Source organism: Primulina tabacum, chromosome 5, assembly GCF_025594145.1.
Source record: "Primulina tabacum isolate GXHZ01 chromosome 5, ASM2559414v2, whole genome shotgun sequence".
Lineage (NCBI taxonomy): Eukaryota > Viridiplantae > Streptophyta > Magnoliopsida > Lamiales > Gesneriaceae > Primulina > Primulina tabacum.
The window spans coordinates 6,161,931-6,187,290 of NC_134554.1; the positions used below are offsets into that span (position 1 = coordinate 6,161,931).

At 33.6% G+C, this 25,360-nt stretch overlaps 4 protein-coding genes and 1 non-coding gene across 5 annotated transcripts; 1 reads left to right on the forward strand and 4 right to left on the reverse strand.

The window, feature by feature from the left end:
* Window positions 1-4,210: 4,210 nt before the first annotated feature.
* LOC142545938 (naringenin,2-oxoglutarate 3-dioxygenase-like) lies at window positions 4,211-7,015 on the reverse strand. Its single transcript, XM_075653384.1, has 3 exons — window positions 6,624-7,015; window positions 4,932-5,360; window positions 4,211-4,747 (listed from the first exon to the last, which is right to left on the reverse strand). The coding sequence occupies exons 1-3, from the start codon at window positions 6,978-6,980 to the stop codon at window positions 4,400-4,402; spliced, it is 1,134 nt and encodes a 377-aa protein (XP_075509499.1). The 5' UTR covers window positions 6,981-7,015; the 3' UTR covers window positions 4,211-4,399.
* Window positions 7,016-9,930: 2,915 nt separating this feature from the next.
* Window positions 9,931-12,214, reverse strand: LOC142545939 (uncharacterized). Its single transcript, XM_075653385.1, has 3 exons — window positions 11,531-12,214; window positions 11,301-11,401; window positions 9,931-10,640 (listed from the first exon to the last, which is right to left on the reverse strand). The coding sequence occupies exons 1-3, from the start codon at window positions 11,959-11,961 to the stop codon at window positions 10,000-10,002; spliced, it is 1,173 nt and encodes a 390-aa protein (XP_075509500.1). The 5' UTR covers window positions 11,962-12,214; the 3' UTR covers window positions 9,931-9,999.
* Window positions 12,215-17,666: 5,452 nt separating this feature from the next.
* Window positions 17,667-20,246, reverse strand: LOC142545940 (putative HVA22-like protein g). Its single transcript, XM_075653386.1, has 7 exons — window positions 19,958-20,246; window positions 19,161-19,201; window positions 18,967-19,065; window positions 18,841-18,897; window positions 18,681-18,744; window positions 18,395-18,598; window positions 17,667-18,181 (listed from the first exon to the last, which is right to left on the reverse strand). Exons 2-7 carry the CDS (start codon window positions 19,190-19,192, stop codon window positions 17,783-17,785), a joined length of 855 nt encoding a protein of 284 aa, XP_075509501.1. The 5' UTR covers window positions 19,193-19,201; window positions 19,958-20,246; the 3' UTR covers window positions 17,667-17,782.
* A 158-nt stretch (window positions 20,247-20,404) lies between these two features.
* Window positions 20,405-20,486, reverse strand: TRNAS-UGA (transfer RNA serine (anticodon UGA)). The gene has a single exon. It is a non-coding gene; the product is annotated as a tRNA-Ser (tRNA).
* A 2,057-nt stretch (window positions 20,487-22,543) lies between these two features.
* LOC142544657 (auxin-responsive protein SAUR50-like) lies at window positions 22,544-23,091 on the forward strand. The gene has a single exon (XM_075651689.1). The coding sequence runs from the start codon at window positions 22,777-22,779 to the stop codon at window positions 23,074-23,076; it is 300 nt and encodes a 99-aa protein (XP_075507804.1). The 5' UTR covers window positions 22,544-22,776; the 3' UTR covers window positions 23,077-23,091.
* Window positions 23,092-25,360: the final 2,269 nt, after the last annotated feature.

Here is a 25,360-nt window from a genome sequence, read left to right on the forward strand (position 1 = left end):
GTTACAACATTTAAGACAACATACAAATTCACTTTAAATGAATAGATGGACGAGATTAATTTTGTACAAGTATAAATACTTGTGACAAGTTTATACTTGTGCAGTGCTTTATGACAAAAATAAATCACTAGAAAACCAAACCGTTTACAAAAACCTATCACTAGTGATTAAGACTAAAATCAATTTCCTCAACAAGTTGAGAAAAATAAAAGCTTTCTAAAATAAAAAAGAGAATTAAAACGTTAACAAGAAAGCAAAAGTGTGATGCCAAAATGAAATCCACGAAAACGATCTTCAGCCAACTTCTTTGCGGATGTTGTCTGTAGATGTTCCCAACATTCAAGGCAACACGCAATCAGCACTCTTCAACATCAACGACTTCGAGAATTATTTTTCTCTGAAATCTCCACTTCGTGTATGTATATGATCGATTGGAAGAAGCAATAACAAAGTCCTTGTTTCTCTTTTCAAATTGGTTTGGTTTAAATTTTGTATAAAAATAAACCAAATCAAACATATTCAAACTATTTATCGAATTATAATATTTCATTCATTAATTCATTATTAAACTTAAAGCTTAAAATTAGTCCTCCAAAGCCGGAACAAACCAAACCGAAATTCATGGTTTCGTTTGGTTTGAAATTTTGTAAAACCGATAAAACATGGTTTGGTTCGAATTTTTATTTAAAACCAAACCAATATGTACTTGAGCACCCACTAGATACACATAATACACAACGTAATCGAAGTAAATCATGAATTTAAATAAATGTTTTTGTTAAATTTTGATTTAGTTCACCCTTATGTTATACTCTTCTCGACTTTTAACTCTTTAAAAATCTTTTATAAATATTTATGTTGCAAGTCAAATAGGTGTGCCGGGAAAATGGCATTCGATACTCACGAAAAAAGTTGAAAGCAAACAAGATACCCTCGCTAGAAGAAAAACGCGGTGAAAAACTGATGTTGTAAGCACTGTTGTTAAAAATCCTGGTCAACAATAACGGATATAAACCATTGTCTTATATAACAAAAACAACGGTTTTGCAACGTTTTTAAAATGTTGTGTAATGTCAGCTACGACAACACTTCAAAACCGTTGTGTTATATCAACTACGACAACCTTTTCGATGCAAATTAAAAACGTTGTTGTTACGAAGTTACGACAACATTTTAACAATGTAGAAAAAATGTTGTTGTTTGTTGTTTATAACAACGTTTACGCAACGAATAAAAACCGTTGTTGTAAGTTATTTCAAGAACAAATGAAAACCGTTGTCTTCGACCTTGATTACAAATTAGTTTTGCATCATTTTATAACCGTTGCCGTTAATTTTTTAAAAACCGTTGTCTTTCATATTTTATATACAATGAACAAATTAATTAATAATTATATAAAAACACAAATTAAAAAATCCTGCAATTAGAACTAATAAAATATAAAAGCATACAATCATCCTAAAACAATTAAGCTCAAAAGTATAACATAAATGGTGCCCACATCCACGTACCATAATCCATAATATTTGATCCAAAATAAGTCTTACAACACCAAAAACACTAGATGTGCATATTTTTTTGAAGCTTTCTTTCTCCTTCTTTCGAAGCTGCAAAGTGTTATCATTTCGAACCTATCCTGTTTTGAAAAACAAAAACCATGGTTATATTTTTCGAATATTTAGCTGAGCTCAAAAACCAATCAACCAACACCTTCAAAACAATTGTAAATATTAAAACAAATAATATAGCCTATGTCAAGGAAAACAGATAATATATCCTATATCTATAGCCTACGTCAAGGAAAACATATAATATTAAAACAAATAATATAGCCTATATCTATACTATATTATATATTCAGAAAACAGAGATACTTATTATCTATATACTATACTATACTATATTATAGCAACCGATTTTGTTCAACACCAAAAAAAATTTCCAATTCCGCCCCGATATCGTATTTGATACGCAAATTTCAATAAACAGACATGTTATATTCTCTGGTATTGAGCTGTGTAAAAATGGGATTCAACTAAAAGAGAACATGGAGCTAATACATTTTGAAACAAAACAATAGATATATGATCATGGTAATAAAAGCTGAATACAACAACAAAATCAATCATCTTTCACTATTCCCAATCCAACCCGCATTTACAATAAGGTTTGGTTAATCTAAACAGTCATTTTCTTCTGCTGAAATTCGAAGAACAAAGTGTTAGGACTCATAACCTACGGGTTCAATTAAATAAATAAAGCAGGGGAACATATATTGTCTAATCATTCCACATAAACTTAATTCCTTACTCAATACAAGACAAACAACCAAGAATCGAATGCAAATCTCACCTCAATCGAACGCAAATCTCGCAAAGCCAACTTCGATTTCTTCTTGATTCAGTATAGAAAATAGGTGCAAGGGCTTGGGGAAGAACTTCAGGAGCTCGACGCTTCTTGTCCGATGTTCTGGGCGGCGCTCGCCGGAAGCCGTCGTACGCGTGAAGGAGAGAGCAACGGGAGTAGGGTTGGGTTTTCTTCTTCCTTGGACATACGGGGCGGGAATGAATATTTGTGGGGATGGGTTTGTTTCCGCTCAATCTTATTTTTTCCCTTTTAATTATTATTTTTTTTAGTTTTTTAATGGTTTTTAACAACAATTTTCCAAAACCGTTGTCATATATATTAAAAAACACGCTCATATTTAAACCGTTGTCTATTACACCTAAAACACAACGAATTTTTACAAAACGTTGTCGTAGCAACCAAAAAATCCGCTCATAGACAACGCTTTTTTTAAAATCGTTGTCTTTGACCTATGAAACATATCTCTTATTTGAGTCATCCATGAAAAAGTATTACTTTTTTATGCTAAAAGTATTATTTTTTATTGTAAATATCGGTAGGATTAACCCGTTTCACATATAAAGATTCGTGAGACCGTCTCACAAGAGACCTACTCTTTGACTATATCTTTGGGTTTAGAGATGGATGACAACTTTTGCCACCAATTCGGGATCCGCGAGATAAATCCGAAGCGGGGACAGAGAACTCCGATTTTTTCGAGTTTGTGAATTTTTTAAAATTTTCGAAATATTTTGGGAATCCTTGTCCTCGAAACAGTCTCGAAAGTAATATTAATAATAATATCATATTTTTAAAATTTTAATAATAATATCATTAATAATAATGGATAATAATAAATTTTGGTTCGAGAAAATCTCAGAACCCGTCCTTGTCTTATTTCGTTAATATTTTTGAAATGTGTATGGGAGTGGAGATGTAGATTTGATCACCGTGGTTTCGAGTTTGAGGATCCATTGAACTCTAAAAAGAGATTGAGATATGTATGAAGGTGTGGATGAAATTCAGGGACATAAATGACAAACCCGCCCCGTCCCGCCCCACTCCGCCCCATTGTCATCCTTACTTTGATTATTGCTCCAATGGTAGATTCAATGGTCATAAAGTGAGATCACGTTTATTTTTTTACGTGAACGAATAAACAGCATCACATGAAATAATGATACGATCTCTCTAATTGGATCTACCGTTGGGACCCCAATAGCCAAAGGATATAATTGAACTAACCATTGAAAACCATGCAGAACCAATACATTGCAGAAAACAATTAATTTTCCAAACAAAGCCTCCGAGGCAATAACTTCCGATTTATATAATTTTAAAAATAAACAGAGTCATACATTCCCTCAAATATCAAATACATATGCTGCATTTTCTTTTACGGTTATCTTGAATATATACTCTAGTTTCAATATTTAATAGCATTTTTCATTGTTTTTTACTATTATATTCCTCTTAATTAAGTCTTGAAAAGATGTACAACAATTTTTTAAATGAATTAAATAAAAATAAAATATGAAATTTGTTTGTTAATTTATTTTTTCAATTATATTAATATGTGTGAAAAAAACAAACTAGCTAGTACATGGATTAAGATTTAGACATAAATCTCAAAATATCTGTCTGAATTGAAAGATAACTGCAGCTGCAGAAAGTAATTATTGGAACATTCAAGAATCCAATCTATTTGATCAACCAACCAAGTAGTTCTACATAATTCAAATAAATTATACTAGATATTTATTTGATTTAAATATTCGAAATGTTCTTGAAAACACAATCTAGATTATATAGGATAAGTATACATAGAAAGCATGAAAAATCGATAAATCGGGAAAATTGAATAGAAACGCATGCGGAATCCTTTAATTTATATCATATCTTCCAATCGAATCTTGATATATCAAAAGGCCGATATTATAAAATGCCATAACCTGTTTAAATGTATTATATTGCATTAAATAACCAAAACAGAGAATCCCATCACTGATCGAGTGAAAACAAGAAGTCCGTCTCAATTAAAAGTAATACGTGGTCAAGCAAGAATCTCTTCCATTCCTTTAGAAATTTTAACATTAACAGGAAGCAGCTTGGTATTGTTCTTCACCTCATCCTCTGCTAATTCAGCTTGCGTCTTTTGAAGATGATCCTTAGCCAATTTCTTAAGCCTTGCATGATCGAGATCATTGCCCATCTTCCTCTTGTACATCTCAGAAAATGTTATCGGTTGTTCGAGTATTGGTTTGTCCCCATATCTGATCTTTAAAGGGTAAACAGTGGCATCCGGTGATGGATTCTGAAATGTTGCTATCGATAATCTGCTACAGTTTGAGTTCACTACCGCTTGGTGATCCGCATTCTTGAACCTCCCATTACTTAGATACTGCATGCTTGAGGACGAAGATCAACATTATTAATAGATTCCCCTAGCTCTTTAATTAAAACATTTTCAACAATAATCTTCATTATTTAATTGTTCAAAGAAATTTTTCTATGTATCTTTTACGTTATGTTGTTAGAACAGTAATTTTTTTATTTTTTTTCTTAAAAAAAATGTTATAACTCACATGACCATGGTCACCAAGATTTACTACAAAAGCCCCTTCAACTGGCTGAACCGTGATCCAAGACTGGCCACCATCCCGGGTCGCCTGCAGCCCACCGACCTGGTCCTGGAGCAACAAAGTGATCGTACCCGGATCCGTGTGTCGCTTCAGTCCGAGTGTGAGATCCGGTTGAGGGCATTTGGGGTAGAAGTTCACCACAACCTTTTGATCCATGTCCACACAGGCCTTACTTAATGCATCCTTCTCAAGTCCCATTGCCTCTGATAAAACCTCCAACAATTTGCAAGCAAGATTCATCAGTTGCTCGCTATAGCCCTCCGTAACGGCCCGCCATCCCTCAGGCTTTTCGGGCCATCTTGAGTAGTCTCGGGCCCTTATAGGGTACGAAAAATATGTCACAATTTCTCTCCAGTCTTGCACTGTTTCACCCTTCAAATAGAGAAAAAGTATTAATTTTTTTATTAGGCTCTTGTTTAATTTTATGTTTAGTCATGTAACTAGTTATGTTTTGAAATTTAGTGCAGTACCTTATTAATATTTGGTTTTCTTCCACTAATTTAGATTTTCTTGTGCTCATTTTTTTTGCCAAAAGACACTAATTCCTTACAGTATTGTTTATCTGATATCGATGTTTTCCTAAGTAGCTAATATAGCGAGAATAAACTCATGTTACACACATCAAAATAAATCTAAGCAAAAAAAGAAGGAAAATGACACAAAAACGTGACCCAATATTTTAAAATGAGAAGAAAAAACTTGTCGTTTCTCTTTATTTTTATTTAGATAGGTTTTAATATATTTAATATAAGTTTTATTATTTATATATGAGCCATGTGGGTGAGTATCAGTTCCAAATAAGCAATATTTAATAGATTTAGTAGTTTCGGATGAGATAAGATCAAAACAAAAAAATCCAAGTTAGTGAATGAAAATCGAATATTGACAAGTTACATTACATGACCAAGACAAAAAACATACCAAACTAAAATTATAATTTTCGAAAGAAAAAATGTCTGTTAGCTTGATTATAATCGATATAGAGAGAAATTTCAAATGAACTTTATGAAAACGTGTACATTTAACTTTAAAATAATTTAAGCTTTACCTAATTAATCTCATCCGTGGAACTAGTTAGCCATTTTCAATTAAATTTATGACAACGGCTAAGGGGTACTTCTGAGGTTGTACTTTACCTGGCCTACATAAATCACTAAAGATGAATTTTCAAATGAACTTTATGCAATGCATGCAAATGCAATATAGAATATGCTTGCGTACCGGTCGATCAAATAAACTTCATTGTTTTTTAACTCTCGTCTTTTTTTCCGTGACCTTCCAATAATATGATTATTGTAGTAAAAAAAACTTCCAAACAAGTAGCATGGCCTTTCAAATTAATCAAAACCACAAGCAATAATAAGGAAATTAGGGGGGAAAAGTAATTATTTTTAACCATATATTCTTAAAATGTGATTTTTTGCTCAAAACTTGAATTTTCATTCTAGCGATTTCTGGTGTGGAATAATTTGTAAGGTCTCACGTACGTATATATATATCACCTTAAGTTATAAACATGTACGTACGTATATATATACAATTAAATTAAATTCATTATGTATCGTATCTTCGAAATATTATATTAATCAAAAAATATTCAATAATGAATGCAAAAGAACGAGTGTATGTATATACCTGCAAATGGCTGGAGACAATAAAACCACCTTTCTTGCCTGCACTCATATCATAACGAAGCTTCTCCTCCGGCGGCAAGTCAAAAAACCCGCGAGCCAAACGAGTCATTTCTGTTATGAGTTTTGCATCGACTCCATGATCGATCACCTGAAAAATCCCCCAGTCTTCACAAGCTGCGACTATTTTTCGACACACTTCATCCCCGAGGGCCCCGGATTCATCAATCCCGGCGAGGGATATCACCGGAATCTCGACGCTAAAGTCGTTATATGCAACCTTCGGCCTTTCGTCTTCGTCCCTGATGAATTTTGGATGAAGGGACTCTTGTTGTGCTTGTTCCGTGAGTGTTTTCGCCATTTGGTTTTGGTATAGGGAGAGTAAATTAAATTAAACGAGAGAACTAGCTAGAGTTCACGGGTTTTAATACCGCGGCTATACCTACCTTTCTTTTTTGTATTTGCACTCAACTTTCAACTAATTTAGTCTAAACTAATAAATGCGAGATTAATAATAATAAATAAAAAGCTGTTATAAATGTAAAATCGGTCGTGTTTTAGCCCATCTTCACAAATCGGAGAGAAAGACCATCAAATTATTTTATTTGATATTCATTTTAAGTAAAAATTAATTTCTTCCAACTAAATAATGGACGTTAAAATCGGAAAAAAAAAGTACGTGATTGAAAATATATCACAAAAAATGTCCTAATGTTGTTGCCATAATATAAGAAACGAATGAATTGAATGATGGTTAAGAAACCTCACATTTAGGGGAGACTGGGGGATGGCAAGCGTGCTTTCTGCACTAACCTAAATTCTAGCCATACCTAATTTTTTTCACATACCTATTTTATTTTATTTTTTTGGTGGCAATTGTTTTTACTTTTTAGGTTTACTAATTTCGGTACTGGGCTGATTTTGGCTCTGTAAATTTGGTCATTAGTACAAATTTCGTTTCAAAACTCTCATTTTTAGAATTCAATAATTCCGACCACCAATTTTGGTTTATAATATTTTAGAGATACTTTCTATAAACATAAATATAATTGTATATCTGAATAAATTTTGTGGTTAAAAAAATTTATTATTTGTAAATAATTGTTTTTTTTAAAAAAAAAGTTATATTCAATTGATCTTACGTGTCGGAAAAGTAGAAAGAGACGTGTGATTAATTTATTACATTGTGTTTAAGTAAACGGGTGGGCATCAAAAAATAATAATAATTTAAAAAAATAGGCCCAAAAGGCCAAACTTGGACCAAAATGAGGCCACGTGTTCTTACTGCCGTTAGGGACTAGGTGTGGTTTGCAAGTCTCAGTTTCTGTAAAACTAACTCAAATGGGTAAGAAATCATTCCGTACTAAAGTAAGACCACTGTAAATTGATTGTGTGAGGGATTTTGTTTATTAGAAACGTTTTGTATATTAAATATTGATGTTGTTTCAAACGTTGTAATATTTTAATAACAATATACACTATGCAGTATAATAATATAGCACAAAAATAAATAACTTAAATAAAAATAACTCAAAGATAATTATGCATAAATATAAATATTTGTTCGATGTCCCATGACAAAATAATATTCAAACTGCAGCGTTCTACGACATGATTATTTTCTCTAAGAATATTTATCTCTATCTCTCTGCTCGCGTGCGTAGCATATGTTACTCATTATTTATATGTATGATTTTCTTTAGAATTGTTTAATTGATTAGATACCTATAAATTACAGTAATATAAAGTTTATAATAAAATAAATACTTTTAAGCATGTCAAATCAGATCTAGAGTCAATCTCTATGAAAATCTAGAAAGACAAAGCTCTTAATAAAATATTTAACAAAATCTACTCAATAAGAAAAATATAATTTAAGAAATAAATTATATATTGAAATCCAAAAATTATTTTTCCTTTCAGTTACTTCATTTTGCCTTTCTGGACAAAACAAGCACAAACACGACTTTCCAAGTTGATGCTACTTCATTTATCTCCCCTTGAATTTGATCATGTTAACTTACGTTTTGTTAGCCGTATTGACAACACGAGGAAAAAATATTCAACACATAATACTAAATCACATGATAACATTAAAAAAATCAATGAATTAAAAACTACACAAACTCATAGTAGATAAAATGATAAAATAAAATCATCGATTGCTATCAGTGTTAACTACTTCTTCTTCAGTTGCATCACAGTGTTTTGTTCCTGATGGTCCCGCATCCGAAGTTTGTGCATTGTCTCCTCCTTTTTTTCAGAATATACAACCACGTCTAATAAAATTCTGTAATAACCACTTGATCTTCATAATGAATGATCAATTCCTTCGCTAGAACATGGGCTAGGAGAAGTGATGGAGTGATCGTTATGAAGTCATGTCTTGAGGCCGTGGTGCCAACATTTGTGGCAACACATGATTCAGACCAGGGTGTAGGTCTATCTTCCGATTACTCTTGAACAAGATAGAGACAATCTTTAGCATATCACTTATATCAGATAACTGCTCATCAACGTCTTTAATGAATCATTGAGACTCAAAGATCCCATAAATCAGTGAGGAAAAATGTAGTTTAGATGGTTTGAATCATCTCTTAGCAATTGGAGTACTATTTTGAAGACCAATTTTCCAGAATTAAAGGTGGCTTGAGTGCGAATGGAAATTAGAACTAAAGTTTGTAGCCTCGTCATCACTGTAGAGTTTGTTGAAGGAGTCCAATTGTGTGTTGCAATTTCATGAAAAAGATAGTAAAACGATGACAGAAATTGGTTGATCAAACTCACAGTTAATTTTGAAGTAACTTCACGAATATCCGGTTGGAGGCCTTCTTCTGCATCAACATTAGTATGGTAGAGATTGTTGATGATTTTGGGACTGAACTCGTAGACTTTACCGTGAAAAAAAACTTTCTTGAATTTCCTTGTCAGTACGACAGTACGACATTACTGCAGAAATCGTCAAAAACAGAGAACTATGCAAAGTCATCAATTCCTCATCCATAATAATTTTTTTTCAATTATTTCGGTATTTCCGATGCCTTACCTTGTATATAACAATAATGAAAAAAAGATGATGAGATATGGGTCTTTCATATAATATAGCCTTCAAATCCAAATGTCATTAGCTCGAGTGAATTTATTGAAAATTATCTGTGAAAACAACCATAATATACACTGATATCACATAAAACAAACGATCATATCACGCATCTCATAAATTAAACAAGAATGTTAAAGGTTTCTTCCTCCGAACAAAATAAAAAACGTGTCACGTTTTATATGGAAAAGATAAATGAATAACAACGAGGTAACTTTAAATTATGTTGTATTTATAATCATTAATCACCACCAGCAAAATGTTCGAACCTTAATTTGTCTTAACATTCGAGCGCTTTATAGATCACAACAAAGCAAGGCAAGATTGCCCTTGAATTAAACACATATAAATCCTCCAGATTTGAGTATATTCCGGTAAAGCTAGCCACCGAATCGAACGAGCCAGCCACCGGCGCCGCAGCACCGTCCTCCTCCCCCGCCGCCGCTTCGTCGCCCACGCGCTTCACCCTTCCAGCAATCACGCGGCATACCAGCATGGCGCGGCGAGTGGCCAAGACGCTGATACTGTCGTGAGCCCTACCGCTGCTGGCTGTCGTGCGAACCCCGCTAATCTTGCTTCCCTGGAATCCATGTCGGATAATTGTACAAACTCCGCAGCCGGGAACAGAGGCGCACAAGCTGGATGATCCACGCGCACCGAGGGAGCACGTGAGCGTGGCGCAGTGGAATCTCAGCAGCTCGTTGCCGTCGGCGGCGCACCTGGCGTTTCTCTTGGAGGTGGAGTTGGCGCGTGCCTTCACCGCGTCTCTGTAGTCTTCGAAGCGTTGGATCGTGCGCTGGGTGTTGTGGACCTTTAGTATCCGTTCGATCTTGCAGATTGGGCTGTTCTTTTTAAGCCAACTTGATTTGAAAATGATTTCAACTATATTGTTGCTCGAATCCTCTGGGCCGAGCTCAGATACTGCAAAATTAAATTAAATCACCAACTAAAATTCGATATTTAATTATTTATCCAACCAGCTATTTTAATCATCATTAGTTTGTCTTAAAGATTTGGATAAAATAATAGAATTGGAAAAAGTCTTATTCCTGTCAGAGTGGGGCGATGCGCCACGTGGTAATGTGTGGTGCTTTTAATTGAAAGCTGTAAAATTTATTGATATCAAGTGGTGGTCCATAGCGCAAAAAATTGATGTGGCTGTGCCCTTCAAAAACACAGGCGAAGATTTATGGGAGCTTAAGAAATACACTTCAAATCACCCACTTTTCATTCCTTTTGGATTGCCGACATTATCCCGTTACTCTTCACTAACGATTTCCAACTTCAAAATCTCGATTTTGAAATAATAATATACAATAATGTCTTTTGAAAAGATCACATTAGAATTGTGTATATACTCCCAATTAATTCCACGATCTTAGTCATTCATGCAAGACCAATAGGATTGGATTGATTACCCCCATCGGGGATTCAAAATTTAGTGGAAAAGAGCCATTAATAGCTAAAATTTGTAATGATAGGAAATAATAACAGGAGACAAAAGACTTCTTAATTAATATTGTGTTGTTCTTTTAAAATGTGATTGATCGATAATCGAGGGAAGAAAATATAAAAGATCACCTGCATGCCTGATTGCCTGGTGATGCTCCAAGCTCTCGACTTTCGGAAACACCTCACCGCATTCAGAGCAAGCGCAGATCCTCGTTCTCGGCAATGGATACCTGCGATCCAAAAACATTTAACGAAAATAAATTGATACATTTAGCTCCAGTAACTTTCGTTGCGTTTGATGTGTGTGTGTGTGTATATATATGTATAAATAATATGAAATTAAAAAGAACTCAGCGTACATGCTTGGATCAACAATTGCGTGGCACTCGTAACAACCCGAGAGCCTCCTAAGCTGCATCCCCTTTCCCGTGTACGCGCCAGCGCCATAGCCGGATCTAACCGACCGAGTCGTCGACGAAGATCCAGGGCTGCTTTTTTTGCTGAGAAGCCTGGTCTCCTGGCCCAAAGAAGTGCTATCTGGGGAGATGTCGCAGCGGTGCACCACCCTGGTGACGTCACGGAACGTACAGATGGAGCTGCAGGACGCGTAAATAGGATGATGAATTTGGGATTCCTCGATCTGCTTGCAAGTGAGCAAGCTCTTGATCTGGTCCCAAGAAGAGACCGAAGCCGGGTGCTTTGTTTTCTGGTGCTTTTTCTTGCGCTTGAGGTTTGAGGCCGGCGGATGGGTTTTGGCTTCCGGGTCGGGTAGGAAAGCGAGGAGCGCCATGAAAAGAAGTTAGAGGGATTGGAGGAGAAGTGGTGATGGTGAAGAATTAGCTCTCTTTTTCATGGAGGAGCTGAGCTACACAGGCTTAAAACAAGAGGGTGTGGTGTTAAATGTCAAAATATTTGGTAGGTTTTCTTTTTAGTGGGGAAGGGATCCAAGAGAGGAATAAGATCATGTTGAGTTGTGTGGGGATCGGATCGTAAGGTGTTTCAATGGCTTCCTTTTTCCAGCATGCATTCACTAAATTAATTACTCTTCTATATATGGAATTTATTATTTTTAATCATTGCTGCTATCATGTGATGCATGTATTTATTTACAAATTAATCGAATAATCTTTTCCTGATCTAAGATGTTTTATTCTGTGTTTTCAGTATGATTAACGATATTCCGGGCAATCAATAATTTATACGATAAACTTTGTTATATATTTGAAATCACAAATAATTGATTTTGAGATCTTTAATTCACTAAATAGACTAACAATAACCTATGTTAATTATTTGTAATTTATGTTCAGATTCGACTTCTTACAAAGAGCGTGCATGCTTAACTTTGTTTAAAGCCAAAAACCTGAAGTTTTACAATATCGGACAAAGACTAGACTTGATGTCCTATCACTTTCACAAACCAATATATATATATATATATATATATATATATATATAGCAAGTGGATATATAAAATTTAAATATGATCACTAGTCTTCATTCGATGCACATATATATATATATATATATATGATCATTTCTAATTAGTCTATGATTATAATCAATTTATCGACATTAATTTGATCGATAATTAATGGTGACAGGTGGATTATATATAATTGTAAAATTGTTGAATTACATGGCTTATGTATCCAACATAACATGCCTTGTTTGTAGCTTTTGTAGGCATCACTTGGAGTTATTCTCTTGCTCGTCCACTTTTCATTTTCTCAAATAAAAAGTGAGTTGCCTGGCTTGCTGAAATGATGCCCCAATCAGTATTTGTCTTTTGACTTACAATCAATATTTACTTACTTAATTTATAATATAAATTTTAATTAAGAAAATGGTATTTTAAAAATATCGAAGATCAATTATTCAAGAATATAATTATACGTCGTATCGAAAACATAAATCATTCATTATTTCGGACAACATATATAGAAAGTAACGTGATAAAAATAGTGTATCACATGAAATTGCACCTTATCCATTTTATTTTGTAGCGTTTAGAATCATGTGGAAAAGTGCTTTTGGCCAGCAACCTTAACCACTCAAACTATTATATAATGTTTTATGAAATAATCATAATACCTATTACTAACCATAACATCAAGGGCGTGGAACTGGTGCGCTCTCGTCCCCATCGAGTCGTTTTTATAAAAAAAAAAAAAAAAAAACCCTACATTATAATATACTATATAAATTATGGACTTGATTCATCAAAATAAAATGAAATATTTTCATTTTTATGATTTCTTTCAGCGTGATATGTCATAAATTAGTAATATTATTTTATGAGAACACACAAAATGTCACACGGTTCAATTTTGTGAAACATATATTTTATCTGATCCGATACATGAATATTTTACTTTTTATGTCAAAAATATTACTTTTCACTCTAAATATAGACATGATCGATATGTTTTGTAGATATAGATCGGTGAGACCATATAAAAAAGATCTACTAATAAATATAAAGCTATGCCTATTTAATATTTTCACCAGTTGCATCCATTTTGTCACAACCACCTAAATCTTTAATTTTACGCATTCATTCATATCTAGCACCCGCAGTCTAAAGACTTATTTAAGTTATTACATGTTATTTCTTTTATATACCAAGTTTAGCATAATTTTTCTAACATATTGCACATATATAATTTATTGAGTATTAAATTCATTTTACAATAGGATAAATTACTAAATTATTAATCAATTAACAAATAATAAAATTTAATAACGTCTTAATGTCACGTGTCAGGTTTCGTAGCATAAATCATATACTTATTTGTTTTTTTTAGGAACTTGATAATATACGTGGTTATATTTTGTTTTAATATGTTATTTTTATTATTTATTTTTTAATATCAATCACTTTGTCCACATGAAACTAAGGTAATGTCGACATGACACTTACAATGTAACACTCACATTTGTAGTGTCACATCTACCGACTACACTATCGATAGGAAATAACTAAAATTACGATATATTAAAATATTTATTTCTTCCATTTTACAAAGGAAGTATGAGAAAGATGTTGAGATTAACTCATTCAAAAATTTGAAATAGTATGATTTTATGCATTCTAAGAATAAAATTGCCTTCCATGAAGCATTATTGCGAAAGAAAATGAAAATTTATATGCTTGGGGGTGATGATTTTATTTTATTTTTGTTGAGATAATCCACATCGATATTTTTTTTAATTAAGCATGAAGCTTTGATAGACTTTATCAATATTTATTTTCAAAACTAGAATCTCAAATCAAATTACACGTCATCCTTAAAAAGTAAAAAATAAATAAATGCTAGAATCGAACAAACCAAAAATGCGGTCTAAAGTGTTGGTGTATAACCATGTAGACACGCTTTTAGTTAAATAAATTCACAACACACGTTTTTAGCTTTAGCTTGCTTCACGTATAAATATGTGTGTTCCACTTGTACGAAGTTTTTGTAATAATATGCTACAGTTTCCGCACAATTCCTTTTTCTTTAACATGGTATCAGAGCCAGGTTTGGGGATCTTGCTATCTGCCACCGGTGGTATTTCATCTCTTCATGCCTATTGTGATTCTGACTGGGCCGCTTGCCCAATGACTCGTCGCTCAGTCACAGGTTATTGCATAAAATTGGGAAGTTCTTTGATCTCTTGGAAGTCTAAGAAGCAAAGCACCGTGTCACGCTCCTTAGCTGAGGCGGAATATCGTGCCATGGCAAGCACCGCATGCGAGGTTACTTGGATTCTTGGAGTACTTCATGATATGGGGGTGACATTACTTACACCTCCAACATTGTTCTGTGATAATCAGGCAGCACTACATATCGCGGCCAATCCATTGTATCACGAGCGCACCAAACACATCGAAATTGATTGTCATTTGATCCGGGAAAAAATCAAGAATGGCTTGATTCAAACTGCACATATCTCTACCACGGAGCAGCTTGCGGATCTCTTCATTAAAGGATTGGGTCGTGACCAACATTCTTATCTCCTTTCCCAGATTGGTGTCTTGAACCCACACCAATCTTGAGGGGGAGTGTTGGTGTATAACCATGTAGACACGCTTTTAGTTAAATAAATTCACAACACACGTTTTTAGCTTTAGCTTGCTTCATGTATAAATATGTGTGTTCCACTTGTACGAAGTTTTTCAGTAATAATATGCTACAGTTTCTGCACAATTCCTTTTTCTTTAACATAAAGGGAGTGAACAACTTTTTTGTAAAATCGTGCTGGTTAATTTAATCAATTTTAGACCACTTCGATTTTCAGCGGTCAAGTATCAAATCTATTTGATGTAAGTTCTATTACTAAGAATGATCAAAAGATTGTGGAAATAGTATGCATAACAATATTATAGAACTGCTTAAACAAACTGCTAGAAGTATGACGTGCAGAAATTAAAACGTGCAATAATTTGTTTATTGTAGTTCGAAGCTAGAAAACTTCTTGTCGTCCATTCTTCCTCAAACCAATAAGGTATCACTTGCGCACATCCAAAATTCTTAGCACGACGAATTACAACTTTATGCGACTCGACTTCACGTCTGAACACTTAGCACGACCAATTACAACTGATATACTAGTGGCTTTGACGCTTTGTCAGGTGATGGTTGACTTTCTTATCACTGTGTAAACATATAAGATGGTGCCTGGATTTAACAGAAAAGATTCATGTTTCACTGAAGCTTTAACCAGAATTCAGTAAAGAATTTTCAACGCCTGTCTCGAAGTTTTTTACAGTTTTTGTTCACTTGTCTGTGTAGGTTTACCCCGTATTTGTCATTCTAAAAATAATCAGTCGAACCGGTAAAACATGTGTTTTTGAATGTTTCAATTTATCTTCAACCAGTTAAATGACTTTGGAAGTGTTGAAGTCAAGATTGATGAAGATGGCCATCCCAATTTCATAACACGGCAGCAGTAAAGAATTCTTCACCGCTAAAAGGAGCTTGCTCCGGTGGCAGGTGGAAGTAGAAAACTAAAGATAATTCTGTTAAACCAGCCAAAACTATTATCCAGGAAAACAAGTTTGGTAAAGTAACGTTAATTGATTTTGAAATTTGGATCATTTATACTTGTTTGATCGGCCATGTCTGAAATGAAATTGAGTTTGTCGTTGACTGCTCCTTTTGGCAAAGTCACTAGACAACTTAAATCCGGGTTCCTGCTGTAGGTATGATAGCTCTTTAGGTAAGCCTAGACGTAGTAAGATACTATAAACTGTCATTAATGAAAATCTAAAATAAGGGATGGTATTTTGAAAATAAAGCTGCATAGTAACTAAGTGTTTAGTAAGTGAAAACAGAGACTATCATGTGGCAGACTTGATGACAGAGAAATTTATCAAGCTGATCCGGGAGGCCAAGGATGCAACCCTTGATCTAAACAGAACTGCAGATATTTTAGAGGTATTGATCTAAGATATTGAACCGACAAGATATGCTAGTTGGATCAATTTTTTATTTTTGCACTTGTAAAAGTTTGCTCATTATTGGTCACTTGGGATATATTAGGCTAGCATATCTTATTTCAACATTTGCTGAATCTTGTCATATCATCCTAATCTTCTCATTCAGAATAGTTAGATGAATTAGAATATTTACAGTATATTCTTGTAATTTTTTCATTTAGGATAGTTAATTATTTTAGAATTCTAGAAGTGTATTATGTATTCTTATACTCTTTCAACTAATGCATTTATGAATATTGTTTCTTTCAAGCTCTTCATAGCATCAGAGCCATCAGCTCAAGCTCCACTTAAATTTTAACAATCCTAGCCTGCCACCACTGCACTACAAACACAACCCGCCGCTTCTCCTTCATTTTTTTCCTCCCCTCTTCTTTCTACAGTCCTAACAGAATGTCCAATGTCTTCATCGACTTAGAACTCTTCTTCTTAAGTCACTCGCACTGTAAGCAAGTACAAATGCTAATCCACTACATCACACCGCATCATATCGTTTAATATTGCTGCACAAGCTCCATTGTGTACCATCAATCCACAAAAATCTGTTATCTGTTTCCCAACTATATATCACTAATAATGTCATTGTTATTATTATACCGACTCATTTTCAGGTGAAGGATTCCTCACTAGGGGCCATCCTCCATCAAGGACCACTTAAAGACGACATCTACTCTTGGTTTCCGTCTCGGGAACGTCAACTTTTTCTAAATAATGAAACATTAAGATTTTTCAAGCGTGTTTGTATTACTGTATAAAGCTACCACTAATCTTCCGAAATCATTGACGATAAATCTCAACAAACTTGTACAGTGACTGAGTAAATAGAATTATTGGATACATATTAAAAACTATGAAATCTCTCACGCCACAAAATCAAGAAAAAGAAAATGTATCCATCAGTTACTTGCCCTCTTAAACAAGCATGAGTACATACAACAGCAAGATAAGGCCTTGAAACAAGTTCAATTACGGTTTCTTGCAAGTTTTTTCCAAATGAAAACCACAACGATTCATGATTAAAAGAATTAATGACATTATAATTGAATGTTCGTTCCATGTTTGTTAATGACAATGAAACAATGGCAAGATGAAATTGTCAAAAATTATATTACCATCAATACCACCACACTCAAGGACTCATTACAGACCGTGTTTTCCTAGACCTTGCTCGGGTCACTGGTCGTATATCTTCCAAAACAATCTCTTCTGGTTGAGTGTCTTCGCTCTCTCTTGAAGGCACTGACGCATTCTGCATTGACTGCATTTCATGAGTAGGGTTTGAAATTTTACTTGGCCCGACAACGGTCAGGGCTGTTGCTATTTTTTGTTCGGTTGAGACTGTACAAGGGGGAGAAGCTTTGGAAGATTTTGAGGATTCTTCTTCTTCTGACGTGTCTTCTTGGTTTTCACTTGAAGATGTATTCAAAGCGGGAGATGAGGGCTGTTCATCCTGTGCTTGTTTTGTAGGGGCTGATTTGCGATTTGATGTTGCCGTGGATTTTGGGACAGCAGTCACTTGCTGTAGTGGCTGCAACCTCGAAATAAAAAATACCCGATGAAAATGGACCAACTTTCCAAAGCCATACACTAATGTCGAATAAGTTCCACAACAATCCAGAGCTATAGAACTAAATCACACAATCAGCGAACTCCTCTGTGATATAATTGTGACAGATTGACAAGAAGATACAAGACACTAAACTCTAAAGAAAAAATAATATCAAAATTTGGCAGTAAAAACCTGAGCCACCCAAGGAGATGAGTGCGAAGTAACATACTGCAAAATCTGAAAAATTCTTGTCTGGCCATAGCTTACAGCAATTTTCCAGTACAAGATTATCATATCTCCAGCTCTTGTCCTCAGCTCTAACAAATTACGGTCAATTTCAGTTTCATGCTTTGCGATGTAGGGTCTGAAAAAGGAGTCATATACATAAGTCGTTCCCTGAAATCAATTGAGACCTAATTAGAATTTATGAAGAGGAAATTGTCAATACCATATGCTGATTTGGAAGGAGATAACGAACCTTAGTTTTAGGGTACCACAAGTATATAAAGAAGGCCAACTTAGCTTCACCATACATTGGAACCCTTTAACAAAATATACAAACATGAACGATAGCCAAAATTACAAAACAAATCAAGTTAAAAATTGAAAATTATAATATCAGCGATTAAAAAATTTACCAGCCAATTAACACATCACAAATTCTTTCACAAGCTGTCAACCCAGCCACCAAGATCCTGTAAGTGAGGTTTAATTTTAAAGCTAGCAACTAAAGTTTCTGAGGCTGAATTAAGCATATGGCATACCAATACTGGCACCAAAATCGAAGTTGCTCAATTTCCGGCTTATTTAGTTCCACAGCTTTATAGCATTTATATGCAGGATAAGCATAGCCAAAAATTAACCTGGAACACCGAGTGTACAAATCCAAGAACCTTGTGAAACGAAAAGGAAGAGAACATAATTTATTACGGAGAAAAAAAGTTGAAACGGCACATACACAAGTCCTCTGTAGATAAAAGATCCAATCATCTTGACTCCCTGAAACGGACACATTAAGCATTTTCTATGTCAAATTCAGCTAATTTATTTGTCCGTAAAAGTAATGAATTAATTGAGCTTGCAAAACTAAATTCAAACTTGAATGTTCTATTTAGTTAATTTTTTTATTTTCAGACACTGGCTTTGGCCAGCAAAACTGAAGTAACAAGTAAGAACTACTTCAGACTCCATTAGGTTCTTCTTGATCCAAAAGCATTGCAAAGGAAAGGGCTTGGCTCTTCAATTTGTTATGCTCATTTTTTCCTCATTTTTGGATCAATTTAAGTTGGCAGGGAACACAGCGACGAATACTTTCAAAAGCTTTTACAATGCTAGATCATTTTCCTCATCAAAAGCCAAGATTCAAATTTCTTCAAAATTCTAAGTAGTTTATAATTTAAAAAGAAATGATCTTACAAGAATAAAAGACAACTATGATAAATCAATGATAAAACATATGTTGGCATTCAGATTCAGGCGTGAAATTCTAGCTGAATAAAAAAGAGGAGAAAATAAGAATGCAGCAACATCAAACAACTAAATCTTCATTCCACACATCAACAACGATCTCAAAGAGAAATGTAAATCAATTCCCAAGAATATCAAATAAAGGCGCGTAACAAATTTGCATTTAGAGAGAAATATCTTCATACATTTACGGAGAATCTGACCAAAAACTGCAAACCGAATATTAAGAAAAAACAATTATCTCGACAAATTTTTTAAACGAGGATCGATCAACACATTGATCCGCACCTATATAACGAAACGATTCCACGCCAAAAAGGTAGAATATAACTGTTCCTTGAGCACCGTGAAGAAAATGCAGATATTCACATTCGACGCCGTAATTGGAGAGTTCCGGAATATCACACCGTCTGCAAAGTAGAGGCGCCGATCCCGAACGGCGGCGAGCCGTTAGATACCGGCGGCGATAGAGCAATCAAACGGGAATGTGATTCTGAAAAGCGTCGTTTAAAAAAATTTATGCTTTAGATTTTCTATTTGTTATTTTACGACTAATGGTTTCTCGAAGGGGAGCGATTCAATGTGTGACAGTGTACCACCATAATAGCGATGACCGTATACATGAAAATTTTGGTGTTAAATGATCTCTTGTAGTTTAAAATTTACGATAACAAAACTCACAAAATCCTATTTTTGATTATTTTGCAACTTTAATAATAATAATAAAAAACTCATCGTCGACAGCAGGGTTCGAACCTGCGCGGGCAGAGCCCAACAGATTTCAAGTCTGTCTCCTTAACCACTCGGACATATCGACTTCTTGTCAAATGCTTAGCAATTTTAACTATTAATACATTCTTTCAAATTAAGTATAAAACTTTTTTCATGATAGTTTTAGTATTTTTAGAAAATAGTTTTCAAATTTTTTAATATATATCAAAATACACGTCCTTTTTTGCTCTCCCGTCCATTTTGTACGTCGCGTATGATTTTTTTTTTTTTGGACATAGAGAGTGACGATGTAAGTAAGACGAAGCAAAACTAAAATATGATAACCCCTTCAAATGTGTAACTAAGCATGTGAACATAACAATTAATTCATATACCGATGTCACATGTTTTAGAAAATCAAGAGGGCTAAATTTGAATAACACGGGATTGATTAATTGTTGAGAGTGAAAATTTCAACCCAAACAGCTTCTCCGCCTTCTTAATCCTCGCCTTTCATCTTACTGGAAAGCTGAACGAGATTGTCCTTTGCATTGTTTGTCTTACCATTGAGAGCAGAGTTGTCAAAATAGATTAAACTCGATAAACTGACCTATTATACAAAATAAGTTGGTTGGGTTGGTAATCCCCAACTCTGCAAAAAAACGGCCTACTGAGTGATGGAGTGCAGTGAGTTGTTTGTTTTGTTATAGCCCGTTTTGACACATCTAGACATTTGATATATTTATGTAGCTATTTTCACATTTGATCATATCAATTTTCAAATTCGATATTAATATAACAAGTTGTTCTTTTATCCTATTTTTAGTCTTTTTTTCACTGATATGATGATTTGACGCAATTGATTGTTCATATGTTCGGTCTCACGTCAACATTACAACAGAAATGGACAAAAGTGAAACAAAATCTCAATTTATTGGACTAATATTGAACTTTGACCGCTTTTGAGAACAAAAGAAAAAACGTACCAATTTATAGACATAATTTTTAATTTTTTCGTATTTCGTATAAAGTATATACGTTATACCAGAAATACTACTCATAAATGAAAAATAGCATAAATTCATATCGTTTTTATATTTTACATTTTTACAACATATACTTGTTGCTTAATGTATATTTTAACTTGAGATATCAGTATCAAAGTTTGTTTAAAATTTGTTCAAATAATAATTCAATATCCAGATTTAAGTTGAACACATTTTACTTTCTTCCGTCAAATCGAAAAAATAAACGTATGAACTTCTAGTCGTTTGAATTGTGATGTTGAGATAGTTGCCCATATGATCATTAAGAAATAAGAAAGAGTAAACGTATAGGGTTTGGCAACGAGTCTATAGGCTGGGTAGAATAGAAGTCAATTCTAATTCCGAATTTTAAATTTTATCTTTATTATTATTTGCAAAACACATTTTATCACCAAAGCATCGCTATATAAAGAGAGTAGTCTCTTGTGAGACGTTCTCATGAATCTTTATCTGTGAGACGGGTCAATCCTACTGATGTTCCAATAAAAAGTAATAATCTTATCATAACAAAGTGATATTTTTCATGGATGTCTCAAATAAGAGACATGTCTCGCAAAATACGACCCGTGAGACTTTCTCATACAAGTTTTTGCTATAAAGATAATATATATATACATATATATATAATATGAAGCTCTCAAGTGTAAAAATGAAATTTTGATTTCAAAATCCAATTACAACATAACTATCCCTCAATTTTTTTAAAAATACAAATAGAGTTTGCTTTTAGTTTATCGAGGTATTAAAAATACAAATTGCTTGTAATTTGTTGAATTTTGTTCATAAGTTTAGCCGTTTTCTTTTGGTGTGTACCTATTTTTTAAATGCTCAAAATTTTAAAGAAAAAAACAGCATTACCGCCCCATTTTTATTTCATTTTCACGTATTTCTACATATGGTTATTTTGAAGTTAAAGTTTCAGTTAATCCCAATAAGTATACTTTATAATTAGTTTATATTTTAAATTCAACAATCTCTATTAACTATTAAAAACAATTTCCAATATTTTTATACAATTTCATCGTTATGTATTATAAATTTTTGTGTGAGAATATTATATATATATAGAGCGTGGACTTTTCGAAGCTGGCCCTAGCATTTGCCTACGCCAAGTAACAACACTACCGACTAAAGACTTCAGAAATGGTCAAGTCGATCGGAAAGATTGGTCAAATCTTCTCTCTCTCTAAATTCACTAATTAATCTATTTTCTGAACTTTTCAACATCTCCACCTTATATATAGCATACCCTAACTCTGATTCTTTTCCAAGCTACCAAGCAAATTAATCTCAGTCCAAAGATCTACATAGCTTGTTCTTGAAATAATCTTTTCAAATCCCATAAAAAAAATGGCCTTCAGAAACTCAGTCTCACAAATCAAGCAGAAATTATCGAAGCACAAAGGGGATGAAACTGAAGATCAATGGCTGCCGTCGGACGTGCCGAAAGGGCATTTCGCGGTGTATGTAGGAGATAACAGAAGCAGATACGTTGTTCCTATTTCGTTCTTGAGCAGCCATGAATTCCAAATGCTGCTGCAAAGTGCAGAAGAAGAGTTTGGCTTTGATCAGCACATGGGGCTCACTATTCCTTGCCAAGAAGAAGCTTTTCGGTCTATAATTTCGATGCTTACTTGGTTAGAAAACTAAAACAATAAATATCTTTCGCTGTAATAAAATCACGGTACTACCTTAGGAACTAGGAAGAGATGCTTATTTCGAGTCTCCAAGACAACCCCACATGTTAATTTGGGGTCCAGAAGTTGGATAGATAGATATATTTTTCGATCGACCATTTATTTTATTTTATTTTGTAATGATTTACGTGTTCTTTTGAAAGGGTTATGAAAAAATTGACATGTTCGGTGTTATATTAAATTTCTGATATTCATGAATATAGATTTGAACATTTTATCTTATGAAAAATATCGAACACTTGATCAATAAAGTTGCTAAAAATTCAACAATTAGACCGATCGATTGTTTATGAAAACATATGATGTCATCAAACATGGATATATCTAGGTTGTGTTCCGAAAACAAAATCAATCTTTGTTTTAGATAAACAAAAATTATTGTTATTGTTGCGAACATATTTCATCATTTAAAGTTTCTTGGTGTGCTAAGAATATGTTAGAAACTTGGTTTGGTATTTATAACGAATATCGATCTCTAACCGGAAAATAAGTTTAAGGTAGTTCGGAAAATGTCGTAAAAATGACGAAGAAACCTTTCGATATAGAAGAATCCATGAAGCTTTTCAGTGGAGGGCATCACATAACATCATTAAGACTTGAGAAACACATTTTTAAATATTAATTACCTAAAAATCAAGTCATAAAAACTTCTGTATAAGAAAGGTAAAGAGAAAAAGTGAGCTGAATTTGGGGAATTGGAACAAATATTAATCCGACCCAATACTTTGTAAAGCATATGTGAACTAGGGCATTCCGGGGATCAAATCAATGAACACATAACACGTACATGAAAAACAAATGCGAAAGATAAACTATTCAATTTTTTGAAGAATCTTGTAGGAAAATTAATCTCCAATATATTATTAAACTCAAAATATGATCTGTAATTTTCTCCCAAAAAAATGATCTGTCATTACGCAGATCTTGTCCAAATTAAATACCTTAGGCATGCATAAAATACTAATTATTAATTGTTAATGAGCTTAATATAAGAATAGTTGAGCCCATAACGCATATTCTCAAATTAAATACACACACTATTATGAATGAAGCCCACAAATTTTGCCCCTGATTTTAATATATTAAATATAAAAAAAGACCCTATGAATTGATAATTTAAAATTCAAGCAAATTAGTCGATCAGCCCATAACAACATATCCAGTAATTGAATACAACATAGTAGGTATGAACCCCACAAAATAACAAAATTGTCCCCTAATTATAATATATTATCAAACAAGACCGATGCATTAAATTTTCAAGCACGATCTTTAAATTTTTTGATCTCTCTGTCTTTGTTACGAATTCATCTTTGATCTTCAACAATTGATAAATGTTAATTATTAAAAATGGTAAAGAAATTTGAAATGCATAAGTGGTCTTTGAATGGCTTATCGCAATCTGATTGCATCTTGGAGGAATATTAATGGAGACAAGTAGCAGAGACGAATTACGCAGCAGGGATTATATCATCATACATTTGGTGAGTGTCATGAAACATGTTCCTCACCGATTGAACTGTCTACAAGAAGGATAAAAACACTTCGAATTCGAGACTAATATTTACGATGATGTGTATCATATTTCATTGATAGAGATATATAGATCTTTAAACATACATATCATATATATGAGTAATGCTCATATGATGAGTTAATCGAACTATCTTTGCTTGAATCCTCCAAGTAGTTACATTTTTCGAGTGGAGAAGTCTATGGTTATGCTTGTACACCATTAGTCTTTATAACCTGAAACAACACCATTACTCGCCCCTATAATTTTTTAGAGAGAAAGTTAAAAAAAAAGTTTAAAAAAAGGCAAAAGGGATTAAATCACGAGCCTCACGTTTCAGAAGCACATAATACAAGACTAACCATGAATTGTCACCCTCTTGTATATCCGAACACGGCTGAAAGCTTAATCTTGAATAGAAAAGCCCGTCAATGTCTACACGCGCTAAACATGTAGGAATATTTTTGATTACGTGTTTCTCTGCAAGCCACAGGCCAGATTTCACAAACTAAGCTATTTTGGGTCGCATTTATTCATTATACATATTTATCCGATCATTTTCTTACAACAGTTTCCAATTTTGTCATATATTGAAATTTAACTAATTTAAAAAATAGTTTCTCTAAAACGAGCTTAACCGGTCCATTTTCCCGAACATGGTCCGTCCATCATCATTTGGTGATGAATCACTTTCAGCTACCCCAAAGATGTCGGTAGCTGCCAC